At 43.5% G+C, this 16680-nt stretch overlaps 1 protein-coding gene across 1 annotated transcript; it reads right to left on the bottom strand.

Moving 5' to 3' along the window:
* Positions 1 to 1101: 1101 nt before the first annotated feature.
* On the bottom strand, positions 1102 to 2272 carry WFDC10A (WAP four-disulfide core domain 10A). The gene is made up of 2 exons (XM_045980580.1): positions 2182 to 2272; positions 1102 to 1250 (listed from the first exon to the last, which is right to left on the bottom strand). The coding sequence occupies exons 1-2, from the start codon at positions 2270 to 2272 to the stop codon at positions 1102 to 1104; spliced, it is 240 nt and encodes a 79-aa protein (XP_045836536.1).
* Between the last annotated feature and the right edge of the window lie 14408 nt (positions 2273 to 16680).

Here is a 16680-nt window from a genome sequence, read left to right as displayed (position 1 = left end):
GCAGAGGAGGGAGCACCTGTAAATTCTGCCATGACCTCGGTGTCCAAAAAGACAAGTTTCAACCTGTGGAGAATTGTTGATCAGGCTGGTCTGTCTGACAGACACACAGCCTCATGGTTGTCATTCCTTCTGCAGTCATTATTCTCTTTTCATGCTCCAGCCATGCTCCTTCTCCATGTCAGTGCACATGGGGGGACTCTAGAAGTATCTTCTGCATCTCATACACCATGATAATGGTCAATTCCTGCCTCATTTCCACCTTTGGGTGTCCCCATGCTCACAAGTGGGTCCATACTGATGCCTTCACCCACAAAGTGTGCCCCACTGCCACCTCTGGTAGTAGTTTGTGTTATGACAAACCCAGGGCGCCTAATTAAGGAACTATAGGAAATTATCTGAAATGCAAGTATTGGGTTTAGGTGCTGAGCAAACCAAGGGTCCAGACAAACATCCTCGTCTAGCCACAGCATGACCTCTCACTCTCTTGTGCCTTGAGCGTGTCACTCAACTTCCCTTGGATTGGTTTTCTTCATTGTAAAGGGACAGTAATCTGAACCTCACAAGGAGAATGGGAAGAATGGGGTGAGGGTGGGTCAAGTTTAAGAAGAGGCCTCCCTGGGGACCCCCTACTCTGTGACCAGGGTCTAGCCTCCACCTGCCTCATGTCTAACTTGGCCCTTTTGACCCCAGGCTGGGGAATGTTCTGGTTAGCATTGGGAGATACCACACATGAGAAGTTTCTCCCCTGGGTGTACTGGCTCAGTAAGCAGATCAACAATGAGGCTGGGCCTCCAGGACTTGGCAATGGTGCAGGAACCAACAGGAGAGAGAATACAGAAGAATGACAAGGGGAGAGAGATCAGAGGCCCGGACCCAGAGGGGGGGGCCCTCTGGGGTCTTCCCGGGGTCCTCAATGATCACAAGCACTGGGACTAAAGTAGGCAGGTCTATGAACATCTGTTCTGTTTTATTTGATAGGAACAAATAGTTCAGACAGTGGAGTAGGTACATTCCTGTTGATATCCTCTTGCCTGGGTTCTGAGGTCTCCATGCCTTGGCATGAATAGAGGTTTGGGGGAGTAGCCCAGCTCTCTCACCCATTCACTGCAGGCTCATGCAAATATTCCCACAGAAGGTTGAGCAACATATGTTATTTGCTTGACAATCTTGGTGATATTCACAGGGGCGTCTGCACATATATATGTTGGTATGCTTTTCACAGACCTCGATTTCTTTGATCAGCTCTATTTCTGAAACAGAGCAGGAACAGGGTCAATGCAACCAGATCCTTTGAGAGCACTCCCTTCAAGCTTAAAGCCTCTCCCGAAGACCCCAGAACCCAGGTCCCACATATGACACTCTTGGACTTTTCAGGGAAATCACTTTCTGCCCTTCACTCAGTCCTGGTGTTTGACAGTACCTTAAATCCTATAACCCCTGACTCTTCCTCAACAGATCTCAACGCCTGGCCTTCCTGGGCCCTCTGGGTACTCTGCAACCAGGACCCTGTCTCCCATGTTAGTCATGGCCTTAGTGATGCCTCCCATTGAATCGACACTCTGAGAACTCGGCAGAGACTGAGACATCCTACAGACCCTCTCCACTCTCCAGAATCTGCAGGGTCTAGAGAGGAAGGTGACTTGCCACTCTGCCCCCACTCTCCTGTCACTGTCACTTTCTCCAGGGCCCTTGCCTCTTCCCAGATTTTACCACTCGCACTATTTCCCTTCCACTGCCACCATCCTGGTCTCTCCGATGATAACTTTGACTTGACCTTGCACACCCCAAAACTTGCTTTCCCACGGTCCTTTCATTCTACACCTACTCCCACCAACATTTGTGGATGTAACGTGTCACATACGTGCAGAAATCTGAGAACAGTTGTTTGGTTTCTCCATGTGACTCTCAGCCCATGATGTACCTTTCACCGCTGTATGTGGTGTTTGTGTCTGGGTATTAAGAATGGAGAAGCAAAAGACATAGTTTCCCCTCCACCCCCATCACTGTTCCCAGGGCCGGATAAAAGGGCCAGAGAGCCATGATTTGGGAAGACCCGGAGTCTTCGTAGTGCTGTGGTCTGAGCAGGATGTGCTGCAAAGTTCCAATACCCAGGTCCTCCTCAGAAGGGACACAGCCCCTCCTGGCCCCCTTCCCCTCCCTGTCCCCTAGTCCATCACCTACTCTGCATCATCTTCGGTTTCCGGTGCCCTCCCTGGGCCTGCAGCAGCAGCTCACAGAGGAGCAGGAGGAGCAGCAGAGCCTGGCTTGGCATGCCTCCGGCCAGAGTGGAGAGCTCTCAGTCTGGCACAGACTTCCCTGGAGAGCTGGGTGGTTATCCTGGGCTCCTCCCTGCTTCCACTGGCCAAACAAGGAGCCCTGTTTCCTCCCCTTTGCTTGCCGGTAACACAGCCTGTTGTCTGTGGGACTTGGGTTACTGCAGAGGATTCCAGCTCTCACATGACTAATCTCATCCTTTGCAAACATTTTTTCCTACTTTTTAAGTTATAAGATAATTTACAGAAAAGGTGAAAAGTCATCATTTAAAAAAATTATGATAATCTATCTGCAGAGAATTAACATGTGTCTGTTCTTAATACAATTCTATTTTTTTTTTTTTTTGCAGACTTAATATAAGCAATCTGCTGTTTTCTTACATTTGGAATCATCCACGTATTGTTACCCATCTTGTCCTGCCCTCATTTAATGAGGTAAATATTTCACAAAGTGGCTTTCCATAATCACACATGTCGAACTCAAAATAAATGCCTATTGGGGCGCCTGGGAGGCTCAGTGGGTTATGTCTTTGCCTTCAGCTCAGGTCATGATCCCAGGGTCCTGGGATGGAGCCCCACGTCGAGCTCCACATTGGGCTCTCTGCTCGGCGGGGAGCCTTCTTCTCCCTCTCTCTTTGCCTACCTCTCTGTCTACTTGTGATCTCTCTCTGTCAAATAAATAAAATAAATAAAATCTTTAAAAAAATGCCTTTTGTCAAGCATTTGCATTGTACCAATTACTGATTATCTAGACAATATACTATGTTGAGCATTTTCTTTTTTTTTTAAATATTTAATTTATTTGACAGAGAGAAATCACAACTAGGCAGAGGCAGGCAGAGAGAGAGGAGGAAGCAGGCTCCCTGCAGAGCAGAAAGCACGATGTGGGGCTCGATCCCAGGACCCTGGGATCATGACCTGAGCCAAAGGCAGAGGCTTTAACCCACTAAGCCACCCAGGCGCCCGAGCATTTTCTTTTTTTAAATTTAATTTATTTTTTCAGTGTTCCAAAATTCATTGTTTATGCACCACACCCAGTGCTCCATGCAGTACATGCACTCCTTAATACCCACCACCAGGCTCACCTAACCCCCTACCCCCATCCCCTCCCAAACCCTCAGTTTGTTTCTCACAGTCCACAGTCTCTCATGGTTTGTCTCCCACTCAGATTTCCCCCATTTCACTTTCCCTTTCCTTCTCCTAACGTCCTCCGTGTTATTCCTTATGCTCCACAAGTAAGTGAAACCATATGATAACTGACTTCCTCTGCTTGACTTATTCACTCAGCATAATCTCCTCCAGTTCCGTCCATGTTGATACAAAAGTTGGGTATTCATCATTTCTGATGGAGGCATAATATTCCATTGTATATATGGACCATATCTTTTTTAAAACATTTTTTAATTTATTTGTCAGAGAGAGAGAGAGCGTGGGAGGGTGCACAAGCAGAGGGAGCGGCAGGCAGAGGGAGAAGCAGACTCCCCACTGAGCAAGGAGCCCTATGCGGGGCTTGATCTCAGGACCCTGCAATAATGACCTGGGCTGAAGGCAGATGCTTGACCAACTGAGCCACCCAGGCATCCCTGTGTTGAGCATTTTCAACCATAAATCTTTAAAAATTTTTTTAGACTAATCTGAGAGGTAGAATTCGTGAGTGTAAGAATTAAGTAGATATTTTAAGTATAAATAAATATACACAGATGTATGCATGTGTACCTATATTTATACACACACACACACACATATATACATAGAGAGAAGGAGCATTAGTTTTGTAATTAAACATTTCTTTAATTTTAATTTATTTTTTATTTTAAAAATTTTAAGCTTTATTTTATTTTTTCAGTGTTCCAAGATTATGCACCACACCCAGTACTCTACGCAGTACGTGCCCTCCTTAATACCCATCACCAGGCTCTCCCAACCACCCCCCCACAAAAACCCTCAATTTGTTTCTCAGAGTCCACAGTCCCTCATGGTTCATCTCCCCCTCCAATTTCCCCCAACTCCCTTCTCTTCTCCTCTCCTTCTCCCAATGAGCCCCAAACATAAATTTCCCCAAACCCGCCCAAAACCATTTCCCTGACTGCTTCTTCCTACTGGCTTCTGAGAGCAAGTTTAGGTCTAATCCATAATGCCATGATTCCTTACAGTCTCCCACAAATGACCAGGCCACAAGATTGCCTAGTTTCCTATCTATAAAATGAGAATTATAATCTCTGGCTTACAAACTGCTTAAAGGAATTAAGGGGCATGATGGGGTGCCTGGGTGCCTCAGTCTCCTTCTCCCAATGTCCTCTCTCTGTTATTCCATTATATAATTAAACATTTAAATCATGTTTAATTCAACAAAGGATGAGTGTCAATTTCCTCAAACCTCAGAAGGCAACACAGTGTAAGTTGCGAGATAATGGGCAAGAATTGGTCCTTTATTGTCCCATTTTTTATAAACAAATTTGAATAACTGAGGAATGTTCATAGGGTTTGTGCTAAGACAGTATTTGCCAGCATCATAACACTAGGACAATCTTATGACCTCTATAGATTTAGTTCACTCATTAATTCTTGGCACCTCTATAGTGAAGATGAGATAAGATGACATCTATAAACACCTTCATAGTACCTGGAACACAGTAGATGCTCAATGTAGTACATTTGTCTTCTCTTGAGTCTTACTTCCCAACCTCACAAAGCAAGCCCCAGGGACCAGAAGAATTCTCTTCTCTCTTATTTTATACTGGGTATTAAGACCCAGTCCTGGAATTGGACTCTAGAAGAAAAACCTTTTAAAGGTCCAGGAGTTGGGAAAGATTTGCGTGCTTATCCAAGCCGATCCACCACATCCACATGGATTGGTGGCAGAGCGAAGAGTAGACATAGGAACTCAAAACAGCCATGTCAAAGGAACACCTCTATTCTCTGAAAAACAGAAAATGTGGGGAATTTGTTCTGGTTTTATGGAGTGAGAAGGTGAATCCCTAGTCAAAGAAAATTTCTGTTTTGTTGGGTCAGGGTCAATTATTCTTCCTGTTGACAGGCTCCACCACCTCCTGTCTTGGGGAGTATCCCTTAATCTTTTCTTCTCCCCTGCCTCCTTGTTTACCCTAGTGACTCCGGAGAGATCTCCACAAACTGTCTATTCCTTCAGTGTTTTCTGGGTGGGATAGTTTTACCCAAAGAGACACAATCCTCACCCTTGTACAGACCTGCCTCTCCAAAAGGGATTCTTAAGGGATGCTTAAATTCCCATCAACAGCCATTTTTTCTTTGGCAATTGGATCCCTTTATAAATACAAATACCATATAATCTCATGTGTATGTGGCCAGAAAATAAAGACAGCCCAAACTCATGCATAAAAGAATAGTTTAGTGGTTGCCAGAGGTGGCAGGTAGGGTGTGAACAGATGGGAGTCAAAAGGTACAAACTTCCAGATACAAAATATATAAGTCCTGGGGATATACTGTCCAACTTGGTGACTATAGTGAACAATAGTATACTGTATTAAAAGTTGCTGGGATACCTGGGTGGCTCAGCCAAAGGATGAAAATGAAGTAGGAGTTAACTATCATCAGCGTGTAGGAGATGTGGAAGATACTTCTAGAGTCCTCCATCTGCACGGATATAGAGGAGGAGCATGGCTGGAGCATGCATTTTATTTGTGACCCCTTGTCTTTTTCTTTTTTTCTTTTTTTTTTAAGATTTTATTTGTTATTTGACAGAGAGAGATCACAAGTAGGCAGAGAGAGAGAGAGAGAGAGAGAGGAGCAGGCTCCCTGCTGAGCAGAGAGACTAATGCAGGACTCGATTCCAGGGCCCAGAGATCATGACCTGAGCTTAAGGCAGAGGCTTTAACCCACTGAGCCACTCAGGCACCCACCCTTGTCTTTTTCATTCTTTTTCTCAGTGCCTCTTGTAGATCAGTTGAATTTATTCCGTCTTGAAATCCTGTAACAATCTTTATTTCTGAGATGACTTTTAACGTTTTCTTTCCTTTTTCTATGTTCTACCACTTTTTTTTACTTGACTTTTAAAAAACTAACATATAATGTATTATTTGTTTTAGCAGTACAAGTCTGTGATTCATGAGTCTTACACAATTCACAGCACTCACCACAGCACATTAAGCACATCACCTTACACATTACCCTCCCCAATGTCCATCCCCCAGCCACCCATCTCTCCCACTCCCCTCCACTCCAGCAACCCTCAGTTTGTTTCCTGAGATTAAAAGTCGCTTATGGTTTGTCTCTCTCTCTCTCTCTGGTTTCATCTTGTTTCATTTTTTTCCCTCCCATCCACTATGATCATCTGTCTTGTTTCTCAAATTCCTTATATCAGTGAGATAGTTGTCTTTCTTTGCTTGACTTATTTGGCTAAACATAATACCCTTTAGTTCCATCTGTGTCATTGCAAATGGCAAGGTTTCATTTTTGATGGCTGCATAATATTCCATTGTGTATATATACAGACGACATCTTCTTTATCCATTATTCTGTTGATATATATCTAGGCTCTTTCCATAGTTTGGCTATTGTGGACATTGCTGCTATAAACATTGGGGTGCACATGCCCCTTCAAATCACTACCTTTGTATCTTTGGGGTAAATACCCTGTAGGGTCATAGAGTAGCTCTATTTTCAACTTTTTGAGGAACCTCCAAACTGTTTTCCAGCGTGGCTGGACCAGTTTGCATTCCCACCAACAGTGTAGGAGGGCTCCCCTTTCTCCACATCCTTGCCAATACCTGTCATTTCCTGACTTATTAATTTTAGCATTTCTGATTGGTGTGAGGTGGTATCTCATTGATTTGTATTTCCCTGATGCCAAGTGATGCTGAGCACTTTTCATGTGTCTGTTGGCTATTTGGATGTCCTTGCATAAATGTCTCTTCATGTCTTCTGCCCATTCTGCCCATTTCTTAATTGGATAATTTGTTATTTGGGTGTTGAGTTTGATAAGCTCTTTTTAGACCTTGGAGACTAACCCTTTATCTGATATGTCATTTACAAATGTCTTCTCCCATTCTGTCAGTTGTCTTTTGGTTTTGTTGACTGTTTCCTTTGTTGTGCAGAAACTTTTTATCTTGATGAAGTCCCAAAAGTTTATTTTCGCTTTTGTTTCTCATGCCTTTGAAGACATGTTTTTTAAAAATTTTTATTGTGTTGTCTTAGTCACCATACAATACATCATTAGTTTTTGATGTAGTGTTCCAAGATTCATTGTTTACAAATGACACCCAGTGCTCCATGTCTTGAAAGAAGTTGCTGTGGCCGATTAGACTCTTGTCTTAAAAGTGTCTTGCGGAATTAAAACAACATTGAGATACCACCTAACACCAGTTAGAATGGCCAAAATTAGCAAGACAGGAAACAACGTGTGCTGGAGAGGATGTGGAGAAAGGGGAACCCTCTTACACTGTTGGTGGGAATGCAAGTTAGTGCAGCCACTTTGGAGAACAGTGTGGAGATTCCTGAAGAAATTAAAAATAGAGCTTCCCTATGACCCTGCAATTGCACTGCTGGGTATTTACCCCAAAGATACAGATGTAGTGAAAAGAAGGGCCATTTGTACCCCAATGTTTATTGCAGCAATGGCTACGGTCGCCAAACTGTGGAAAGAACCAAGATGCCCTTCAACGGATGAATGGATAAGGAAGATGTGGTCCATATACACAATGGAGTATTATGCCTCCATCAGAAAGGACGAATACCCAACTTTTGTAGCAACATGGACAGGACTGGAAGAAATTATGCTGAGCGAAATAAGTCAAGCAGAGAGAGTCAAGTATCATATGGTCTCACTTATTTGTGGAGCATAACAAATAACATGGAGGACATGGGGAGATGGAGAGGAGAGGGAGTTGAGGGAAACTGGAAGGGGAGATGAACCATGAGAGACTATGGACTCTGAAAAACAACCAGAGGTTTATGAAGGGGCGGCGGGAGGGGGTGGGGTGGGGTGGGAAGTTGAGGAACCAGGTGGTGGGTAATAGGGAGGGCACGTACTGCATGGAGCACTGGGTGTGATGCCAAAACAATGAACACTGTTATGCTGTAAATAAGCAAATAAAAATAAATAAATTAATTTAAAAAAAAAAAAGTGTCTTGCGGGGCACCTGGGTGGCTCAGTGGGTTAAGCCGCTGCCTTCGGCTCAGGTCATGATCTCAGGGTCCTGGGATCGAGCCCCACATTGGGTTCTCTACTCAGCAGGGAGCCTGCATCCCCCTCTCTCTCTGCCTGCCTCTCTACTTGTGATATCTCTCTCTCTCCGTCAAATAAATAAATAAAACCTTTAAAAAAAAGTGTCTTGCAATTTTTTGAAGAAACAGAGGAGGATAACTGTGTTCTTGGAACTCTCAATTCTCAAGGTTCTGACCGTTTTCACTCCTTTTAATGGTGTCATAAGAGTCTAAATGAACCTTTATTCTCTGCAAAGTGCAACATACCAACAGATGTGAATTATTCAGCCTCAGAGGCACAGGACTAAACAGAGTACTTTATTGGGGAAAACTGGGAGCTATGCAGTTATAGAAAGGGGGCTCTAGTCATTGAACATAAAGGAAAGAAGCATAGAGATGGGATCAAAAGTGGGTGATGCCATGTGTGAAAAGAGGCTGAGATAGAGAAATGGGAATGCAGATCCAGGACTCTGGGGAAGAGCTGAGACCTTGGAATGTGGAGTGGAAGAGTGGAAGCCAACATGGAGCATCGGTCAGGAGCACGGACAGTGCCTTGGATCATGAGCCAACTCCTGGCAGTTGTTTAGCTGCATCCTTATGCACTGATGATTAGGAGCCTGGTGAGAATGTAGGACAGGACCTGCTAAGCATCTTGGGCTCAGCTTATCTTCAGAGCGAGTCCTGAAGTAACATTCGTGCATCTTAGCACAGGAAGTTAAAACAAAGTGGATTTTAGAAGGGAGGGGGTGGGGGGTGGTTGAACCTGGAGACAGGTATTAAGGAGGGCATGGATTGCATGGAGCACTGGGTGTTATATGCCAACAATGAATCATGGAACCCTATATCAAAAACTAATGATGTGCTATATGGGGAGTAACATAACACAATAAAAAACAAAAAGAGTTTTTTTCCTCCTCTGGGGAGCTATAACTTTTTTTTTTAAGATTTTATTTATTTAGGGGTGCCTGGGTGTCTCAGTGGGTTAAGCCGCTGCCTTCAGCTCAGGTCATGATCTCAGGGTCCTGGGATCGAGTCCCGCATCTGGCTCTCTGCTCAGCGGAGAGCCTGCTTCCCTTCCTCTCTCTCTGCCTGCCTCTCTTGTGATTTCTCTCTGTCAAATAAATAAATAAAATCTTTAAAAAATATATTTTATTTATTTATTTGACAGACAGAGATCACAAGTAGGCAGAGAGGCAGGCAGAGAGAGAGGAAGGGAAGAAGGCTCCGTGCTGAGCAGAGAGCCCGATGTAGGGCTCAAACCCAGGACCCTGGGATCATGACCTGAGCTGAAGGCAGAGGCTTTAACCCAGTGAGCCACCAGGTGCCCCTATAACTTTCTTCCTTATGGGAGAAATGGCTTGTGGTCAGGATAGAGTGCTGGTGATTGAGCACTAGGTTAGATGTCCTGTTATCACTCTGGAGCTGATCTCTGGAATTTCACCATGTCTTCATCCTCCCTGCACCCCTCATACTTGCCAGTTTTGATTCATAACCATGTCCCTTCCCAATATCAGCTTCCAGAGTGCTGTTGTCTAGCCCTCTGCTGGGTGCATGCTCATCTCCCGAGAGTATGTGTGTGTGTATATATATGTCTGTGTATGTTTATAAAATATACAGAGAACAAAACCAAGGGAAAGTCCTGCTGTTTTCCTAAATTCTAAACAACTTTATTGCAGACCCATCTGAATTGTCCAGAACAAAATGGTCCCAGAGATCCTGGGAGGAACCTCCTTGGCACTCTCAGTGACTGGGCTCCTCAAACAGACCACTACGGAACCCCAATATCTGAGCCAGATGCTGGGCAGGGCTGTCACAGCCCTGCAAGAAACATCATTTCCCATCCATAGAAAGTGATGACTTGGGAATCCACAATTCAATCATTTTAGGTGTGGCACCTTTTGCAGTCCCCATCAGAGTTCCCTCCCATTTCCTCCCACATCTTTGTACCCAGGTCCCCAGATTCTACTTTTTGTCTCTATACAGTCCACTCTCCTCAGTCAAGTACCCAGAATCCTGACATACATTTCCCACTGCTCAATGCATCCAGCGGACCCTGGGGGAAAAATCATTGTACATGGATGTCTCCAGTCAGTGTATGAAATATTCCTGGACATAGAGTTTGGAAGAAGGAGGTCTGCTCCTTGGGCTCCTTGGCCCTTACCTACTTGACTCTTCTTTTTTTCTAATAAGCTCCAAATTATGGGTATGAGTGCTCTCTACAATGCTCTTCTTTGATATTTGGTGGGGAAAATCCCCCAGCCCTCAACCCACAAACTTGTGCAAAGATGTTGGTGTTCTCTAGTGGCTCCTGGACTATGGCTGAGGGGGGTTAGAGTCTGTTCTCAGGCCACGTCAAGGTCCAATAACAAGACTGAGGCCTCTATGCCAATGACCCAACACCATCCTCTGGGTCCCTTGGTAGATGGTGATGGATCCGGCGCTTCCACTTTGGTCTCTGAGTAAATGCCAAATTGTTGTGTGGGGGCCCGTGTGGGGGGAGTTCAAGCAGAGGGTCTTATTCAGTCATCTTGCTGATGTCACTCCTGAAAAGGACCTTAAAAGAATTGAATGATATAAAATTAGCATATCTAGAAAAATTGTAAATTAAATAAGCTTTAGAAATGAAATGTGGTGGTATCATTTAGGAGCTAATTCTAGTGAAACATAGACAATGGTGGTGGAAATTCAGTCTTAGAAAGAGTTGTTCTGGGCACCTGGGTGGCTCAGTTGGTTAAGTAACTGCCTTTGGCTCAGGTCATGATTCCAGGATTTTGGGATTGAGTCCCACATCAGGATCCCAGCTCCACGGGGAGACTGCTTCTCCCTCTGACCTTCCCCCATCTCATGCTCTCTCTCACTCTCTCTCTCTCTCAAATAAATAAATAAAAACCTTAAAAAAAAGTTGTTCCACATGGCAGTGTTGTCCACTATCACCACTGTTGTTCAACATAATACTAGAAGTCCTAGCCTCAGCAATCAGACAACAAAAAGAAATAAAAGGCATCTGAATTGGCAAAGAAAAAGTCAGCCTTGCTCTTTGCAGATGATATGATACTTTATGTGGAAAACCCAAATGATTCCACTCCAAATTTCTAGAACTCATACAGAAATTCAGTAAAGTGTCAGGATATAAAATCAATGCACAGAAATTAGTTGCCTTTCTACACACCAATAACAAGACAGAAGAAAGAGAAATTAAGGAGTCAATCCCATTTACAATTGCACCCCAAACCATATGATTCCTAGGAATAAACCTAAGCAAAGAGGCAAAAATCTATACTCAGAAAACTTTAAAGTACTCATGAAAGAAATTGAGGAAGACACAAAGAAATGGAAAAACATTCCATTCTCATGGACTGAGAGAACAAATATTGTGAAAATGTCTATGCTACCCAAAACAATCTACACATTTAAGGCAAACCCTATTAAAACACCATCAGTTTTTTTCAAAGAAATGGAACAAATAATCCTAGAATTTACATGGAACCAGAAAAGACCCAGAATAGTCAGAAGAATGTTGAAAAAGAAAACCAAAGTTGGTGGCATCACAATTCCAGACTTCAAGCTCTATGACAAAACTGTAATCATCAAGACCATATGGTACTGACACCAAAACAGACACATAGATCAATGGAATAGACATAGACTAGAGAGCCCAGAAATGGACCCTTAACTCTATGGTCAACTAATCTTCGACAAAGCAGGAAAGAATGTCCAATGGAAAAAAGACAGCCTCTTCAACAAATGGTATTGGGAAAATTGGATGGCCACATGCAGAAAAATCAAACTGACACAACACACAAAAATAGACACAAAATGGATGAAATATCTCGATGTGAGAGAGGAATCCATCAAAATCCTTGAGGAGAACACAGGCAGCAACCTCTTTGACCTCAGTTGCAACAACTTCTTCCTAGACATATCACCAAAGGCACGGAAAGCAAGGGCAAAAATGAACTATTGGGACTTCATCAAGATCAAAAGCTTTTGCACAGCAAAGGAAACAGTCAACAAAACCAAAGACAACTGACAGAATGGGAGAAGATATTTGCAAATGACATATCAGATAAAGGGCTAGTGTCCAAAAATCTATAAAGAATTTATCAAACTCAACACCCAAAAAACAAATAATCCAATCAAGAAATGGGCAGAAGACATGAACAGAAATTTCTGCAAAGAAGACATCCAAATGGCCAACAGACACATGAAAAAGTGTCCAACATCACTTGGCATCAGGGAAATACAAATCAATACCACAATGAGATACCTCACACCAGTCAGAATGGCTAAAATTAATAAGTCAGGAAAAGACAGATGTTGGTGAGGATGTGGAGAAAGGGGAAGCCTCCTATATTGTTGGTGGGAATGCAAGCTGGTGCAGTCACTCTGCAAAACAGTATGGAGGTTCCTCAAAAGTTTGGAAAATATAGGGGCACCTGGGTGGCTCAGGGGGTTAAAGCCTCTGCCTTCAGCTCAGGTCATGATCCCAGGGTCCTGGGATTGAGCCCCGAATTGGGCTTTCTGCTCAGCAGGGAGCCTGCTTTCTTCTCTCTCTGCCTGCCTCTCTGCCTACTTGTGATCTCTGTCTGTTAAATAAATAAATAAAATCTTAAAAAAAAAAGTTTGGAAAATAGAGCTATCCTATGACCCACAATTGCACTACTGGGAATTTACTCTAAAGATACAAATGGAGTGATCTGAAGGGGCACATGCACCTGAATGTTTATGATAACAATGCTGCTATAAATAGCCAAACTATGAAAAGAACCTAGATGTCTATCAACAGATGAGTAGATAAAGAAGATCTCTCTCTCACACACACACACCCACACAGACACACACAATGGAACACTATGCAACCATCAAAACACCAAAATCTTGCCATTTGCAATGATGTGGATGGAACGAGAGGGTATTATGGTAAGCGAAATAAGTCATTCAAAGAAAGAGAATTATCATATGATCTCTCTGATATGAAGAATTGGAGAGGCAGGGCAGGGGGCTGTGGGAGGTAGTGAGGGGAAAATGAAACAAGATGGGACCAGGGAGGGAGACAAACCATAAGAGACTCTTAATCTCAGGAAACAAACTGAAGGTTGCTGGGGGGTGGGGGAGGAGGGATAGGGTGGCTGGATTGTGGACATTAGGGAGGGTATTGCTATGGGGAGTGCTGTGAATTGTATAAGACTGATGATTCACAGACTTGTGCCCCTGAAGCAAATAATACATTATATGTTAATTAAAAAAAAAAAGAAAAAGTTGTTCCACATCAAATTTTGTAATCGGTTTTTAAAAGTCTCTGATGATTTTTAAATTGTAGTTTACTTACATTTATTGATATTCTTAAATGACTTTTGAGGTATACTAAAATACATAAACAGCCTGAGGGTTTTGGAGGGGCGGAGGGTGGGAGGTTGGGGGAGCCAGGTGGTGGGTATTATGGAGGGCACATATTGCATGGAACACTGGGTGTGGTGCATAAACAAATAATTCTGTTACACTGAAAAGAAATTTTAAAAAATGCATATACAATAAACATGTATGATTTTTTTTATTAGGAAGTCGGTTCTAAAACTATCTTTCTATGAAAACAAATGACACTGTTATCTCTCTAGGGAATGGATAACTGATCGTATCTTATTAGCTTTCTTTGTACTTTTCTGTTTCTCAAATTTCTAAAATAAGTTATAAATTATGAATTCATTTCTGCAATGAGAGGAGCAGAAAGCATGAGAAGGAAAGAACCTCAGGAGACAAGAATGCCCAACCAAGGAGTGGTGCGTGGAGGAGAGGACGCAGAACCAAATGGGGCAGTGAGAGACCAGTCACGTGTTCTCCCAATTCCACACCCCAAAGCTGTTCCCTACCCCCTGCAGGACCTAGTAAAATCCTGGGTCTCCTGTGAGGCACACACTCAAATATCCAGAGTTAACATCATGAAGTGGTTGGTTCTCCAGCTGCTGACACTCTACTGCTTGGTGATCACACCAGTGACAGGAGGTTTTAGAGAAAAAAGGACTGAAGTTAAGCCTCAAGAGTACAGTAGGTATTCTAGTTGAGCTTCAAACTGAAGAGGGGGTAGAAAACAAGGAGCCAGGGATTGGCATATGTGAAAGACTTGCTTCCTTTTTAAAGCCAGGATCCCTGACAAAAGCTGAATGTGCAGTTCTCAAGTTTGATGGTCTCCTGATATTATGAGAAATGATTTTTTTTATGTGTGTTGTGGGGACTGTGGTGGCTACATAGTGTTTTTGTTGAGGAGAACCCATAGCAGTGGAAAGCTCCATATGGCTCAAAGCCCACATGGAGGGTGCCTAGCTTAAGCCACCAGGAGTTCATGTTCTCCAGTTAGGGGCTCCAAGGATAATCACCAAATTGGGAAAGGGGTACTAATTACTTCTTGAAATGTGCCTTTTGTTCAGGGAATTGAGTATTTTAGAATACTGGGCATGGGGAAGAGAAATAAAATGTGTGCTTGACCAAGAGAACTTTAGAATCATTAGGGTTAAAGAATTGAAATCTGCTGAATTAAGGGGAGCATAGTGGGTCCAAAACTGTTAGTAAAGTTTTCTAGAGAACAGCTAGGTTTGGAAGGCTGTCTCAGCCAGACAGGGGAAAGTACAAGATAGTTTCTCCTCTTCTCTGGGACTCTGTTCCTCCCACTCTGTAGAATGAGAGCAGGAGACTAGAGGATTTCTTGGGCCTCTTCGTTCTGAGAACTGGGTTTCAGGACTGAGGTCCTATGATGGTCAGTTCCATGAGGTGACTCCATGGTTGCTAGGTTTGCTAGGGAATGGGAGCTGGGTTTTGACTCTAGGAATGGAAGAGGCCACCAGATCCCTAGGCAGGCAGGCAGAAGAAGAAAAGAAACCAATGGAGTGGGTGCTGGGACCTTAGAGGAGTTGATAATTGTGAGAAAAACTCTTTATTCTTCTTGGAGTCACTGCTCATTTGTTCCTTCTCAGTTACAATGAAGCCGAAACCAAGAACATGCACAAGGAATCCCACTCCCTTTGAATGCAACAGAACCTGCAGAACTTCCTCGGATTGCCCTCATGGCTATGAATGCTGCCTTTCCTTCTGTGGAAATATCTGCTTGCATATCAGAGAAGTTGGTAGGATCTAATATTCACCCCTCTCTTGCTATTAGGTTCTCAAAGACTATGGAACCCCTAACTGTGAGGGAGCAGACAGAAGGAGACTATACCTTCCCAGTCCTGGTACCCATTCCAACCTGGTCCCCCCACTTCTTCCTCTATTGCCAACACCCATTGTCCACTTGCAAGTCTGCCTGATTTATCCAAACCTTAGGAGATCTAACATTTATATCTCTTTGCTCCCTGGGCTTAAAACATCCTGAGAGAAGACTTGTGGGCATCTCCTAAAGTACATAAATATCCCTGCCTCTGAGGTTTGGGTGGATCTTTTATCTTCAAAGAAATGTGTTTCAGCAGACTGTTTGACCATTGAATACCTACCCCTTCTTTCTTCCAGAGGGTGAATATGAGAACGCTTCACCTCCCGCCAAGGCAGAAATTATTTCACGTACCACATCCACCACTGAATCCTGGGAGAGCAAACCTACGTGATGTCCAGTTGTACCATCGTCTTGTCCCTGCTGAGAGGCAAGGGGAGGGAGGTGGTGGGTTCCCATGGCAATGTCTCTCCTACTTGCCAACCCTCTTCCCTGAACCATTATATTATCGACCACATTTCTCTGAAAAATAAACTATGGCAGTAACCAGAACCTCTGTCTCTTCTTCTATAGTCCCAGTACCATTTGCTACCCCCACATTTTCCCTAAGTCCCCAACCCCTGCCTCTCAGTGGATTTCCCTGCCTTCTCATCATTCAGAACATTGAACTCTTTAGCCAAGACACCTGGACTCTCTTTGTTCATTGACTACCATTTCTGGGGAAAACTGCTTATTTGTGGGTTGACCTTATGGCTACAGAAAACACTGTCTCTATAGGCTCCCTGGCCTTCTCAGTGCAGCCTTTCTTTTCTTATTTCACATCTATGATTCTAATAGGTTCTCACAAGCAATCACACTTAACTGATTCAGGGAAGTACAATCTTCCTTACAGGTGACAGCACCCATGGTCTAGAATTGAAAGGAAATGTCATTTGCCTCTCCATCTCCTCTCAGACAATGCATTGTTTGTTAGCATTATTTACTCAATTGCTTGGAATCTATAGTACTATTTCCAAATTCAAATAATCCTAG

The sequence above is a fragment of the Meles meles genome, chromosome 16 (assembly GCF_922984935.1).
Source record: "Meles meles chromosome 16, mMelMel3.1 paternal haplotype, whole genome shotgun sequence".
Lineage (NCBI taxonomy): Eukaryota > Metazoa > Chordata > Mammalia > Carnivora > Mustelidae > Meles > Meles meles.
This window is presented reverse-complemented; position numbering and strand designations above follow the sequence as displayed.

Coding starts and splice junctions, on each gene's coding strand:
- WFDC10A (XM_045980580.1), bottom strand. CDS start 2,272: ATGCCAAGCCAGGCTCTGCTGCTCCTCCTGCTCCTCTGTGAGCTGCTG. Junction 1,251..2,181: donor GAAACCGAAGATGATGCAGA/GTAGGTGATGGA, acceptor GCTCTGTTTCAG/AAATAGAGCTGATCAAAGAA.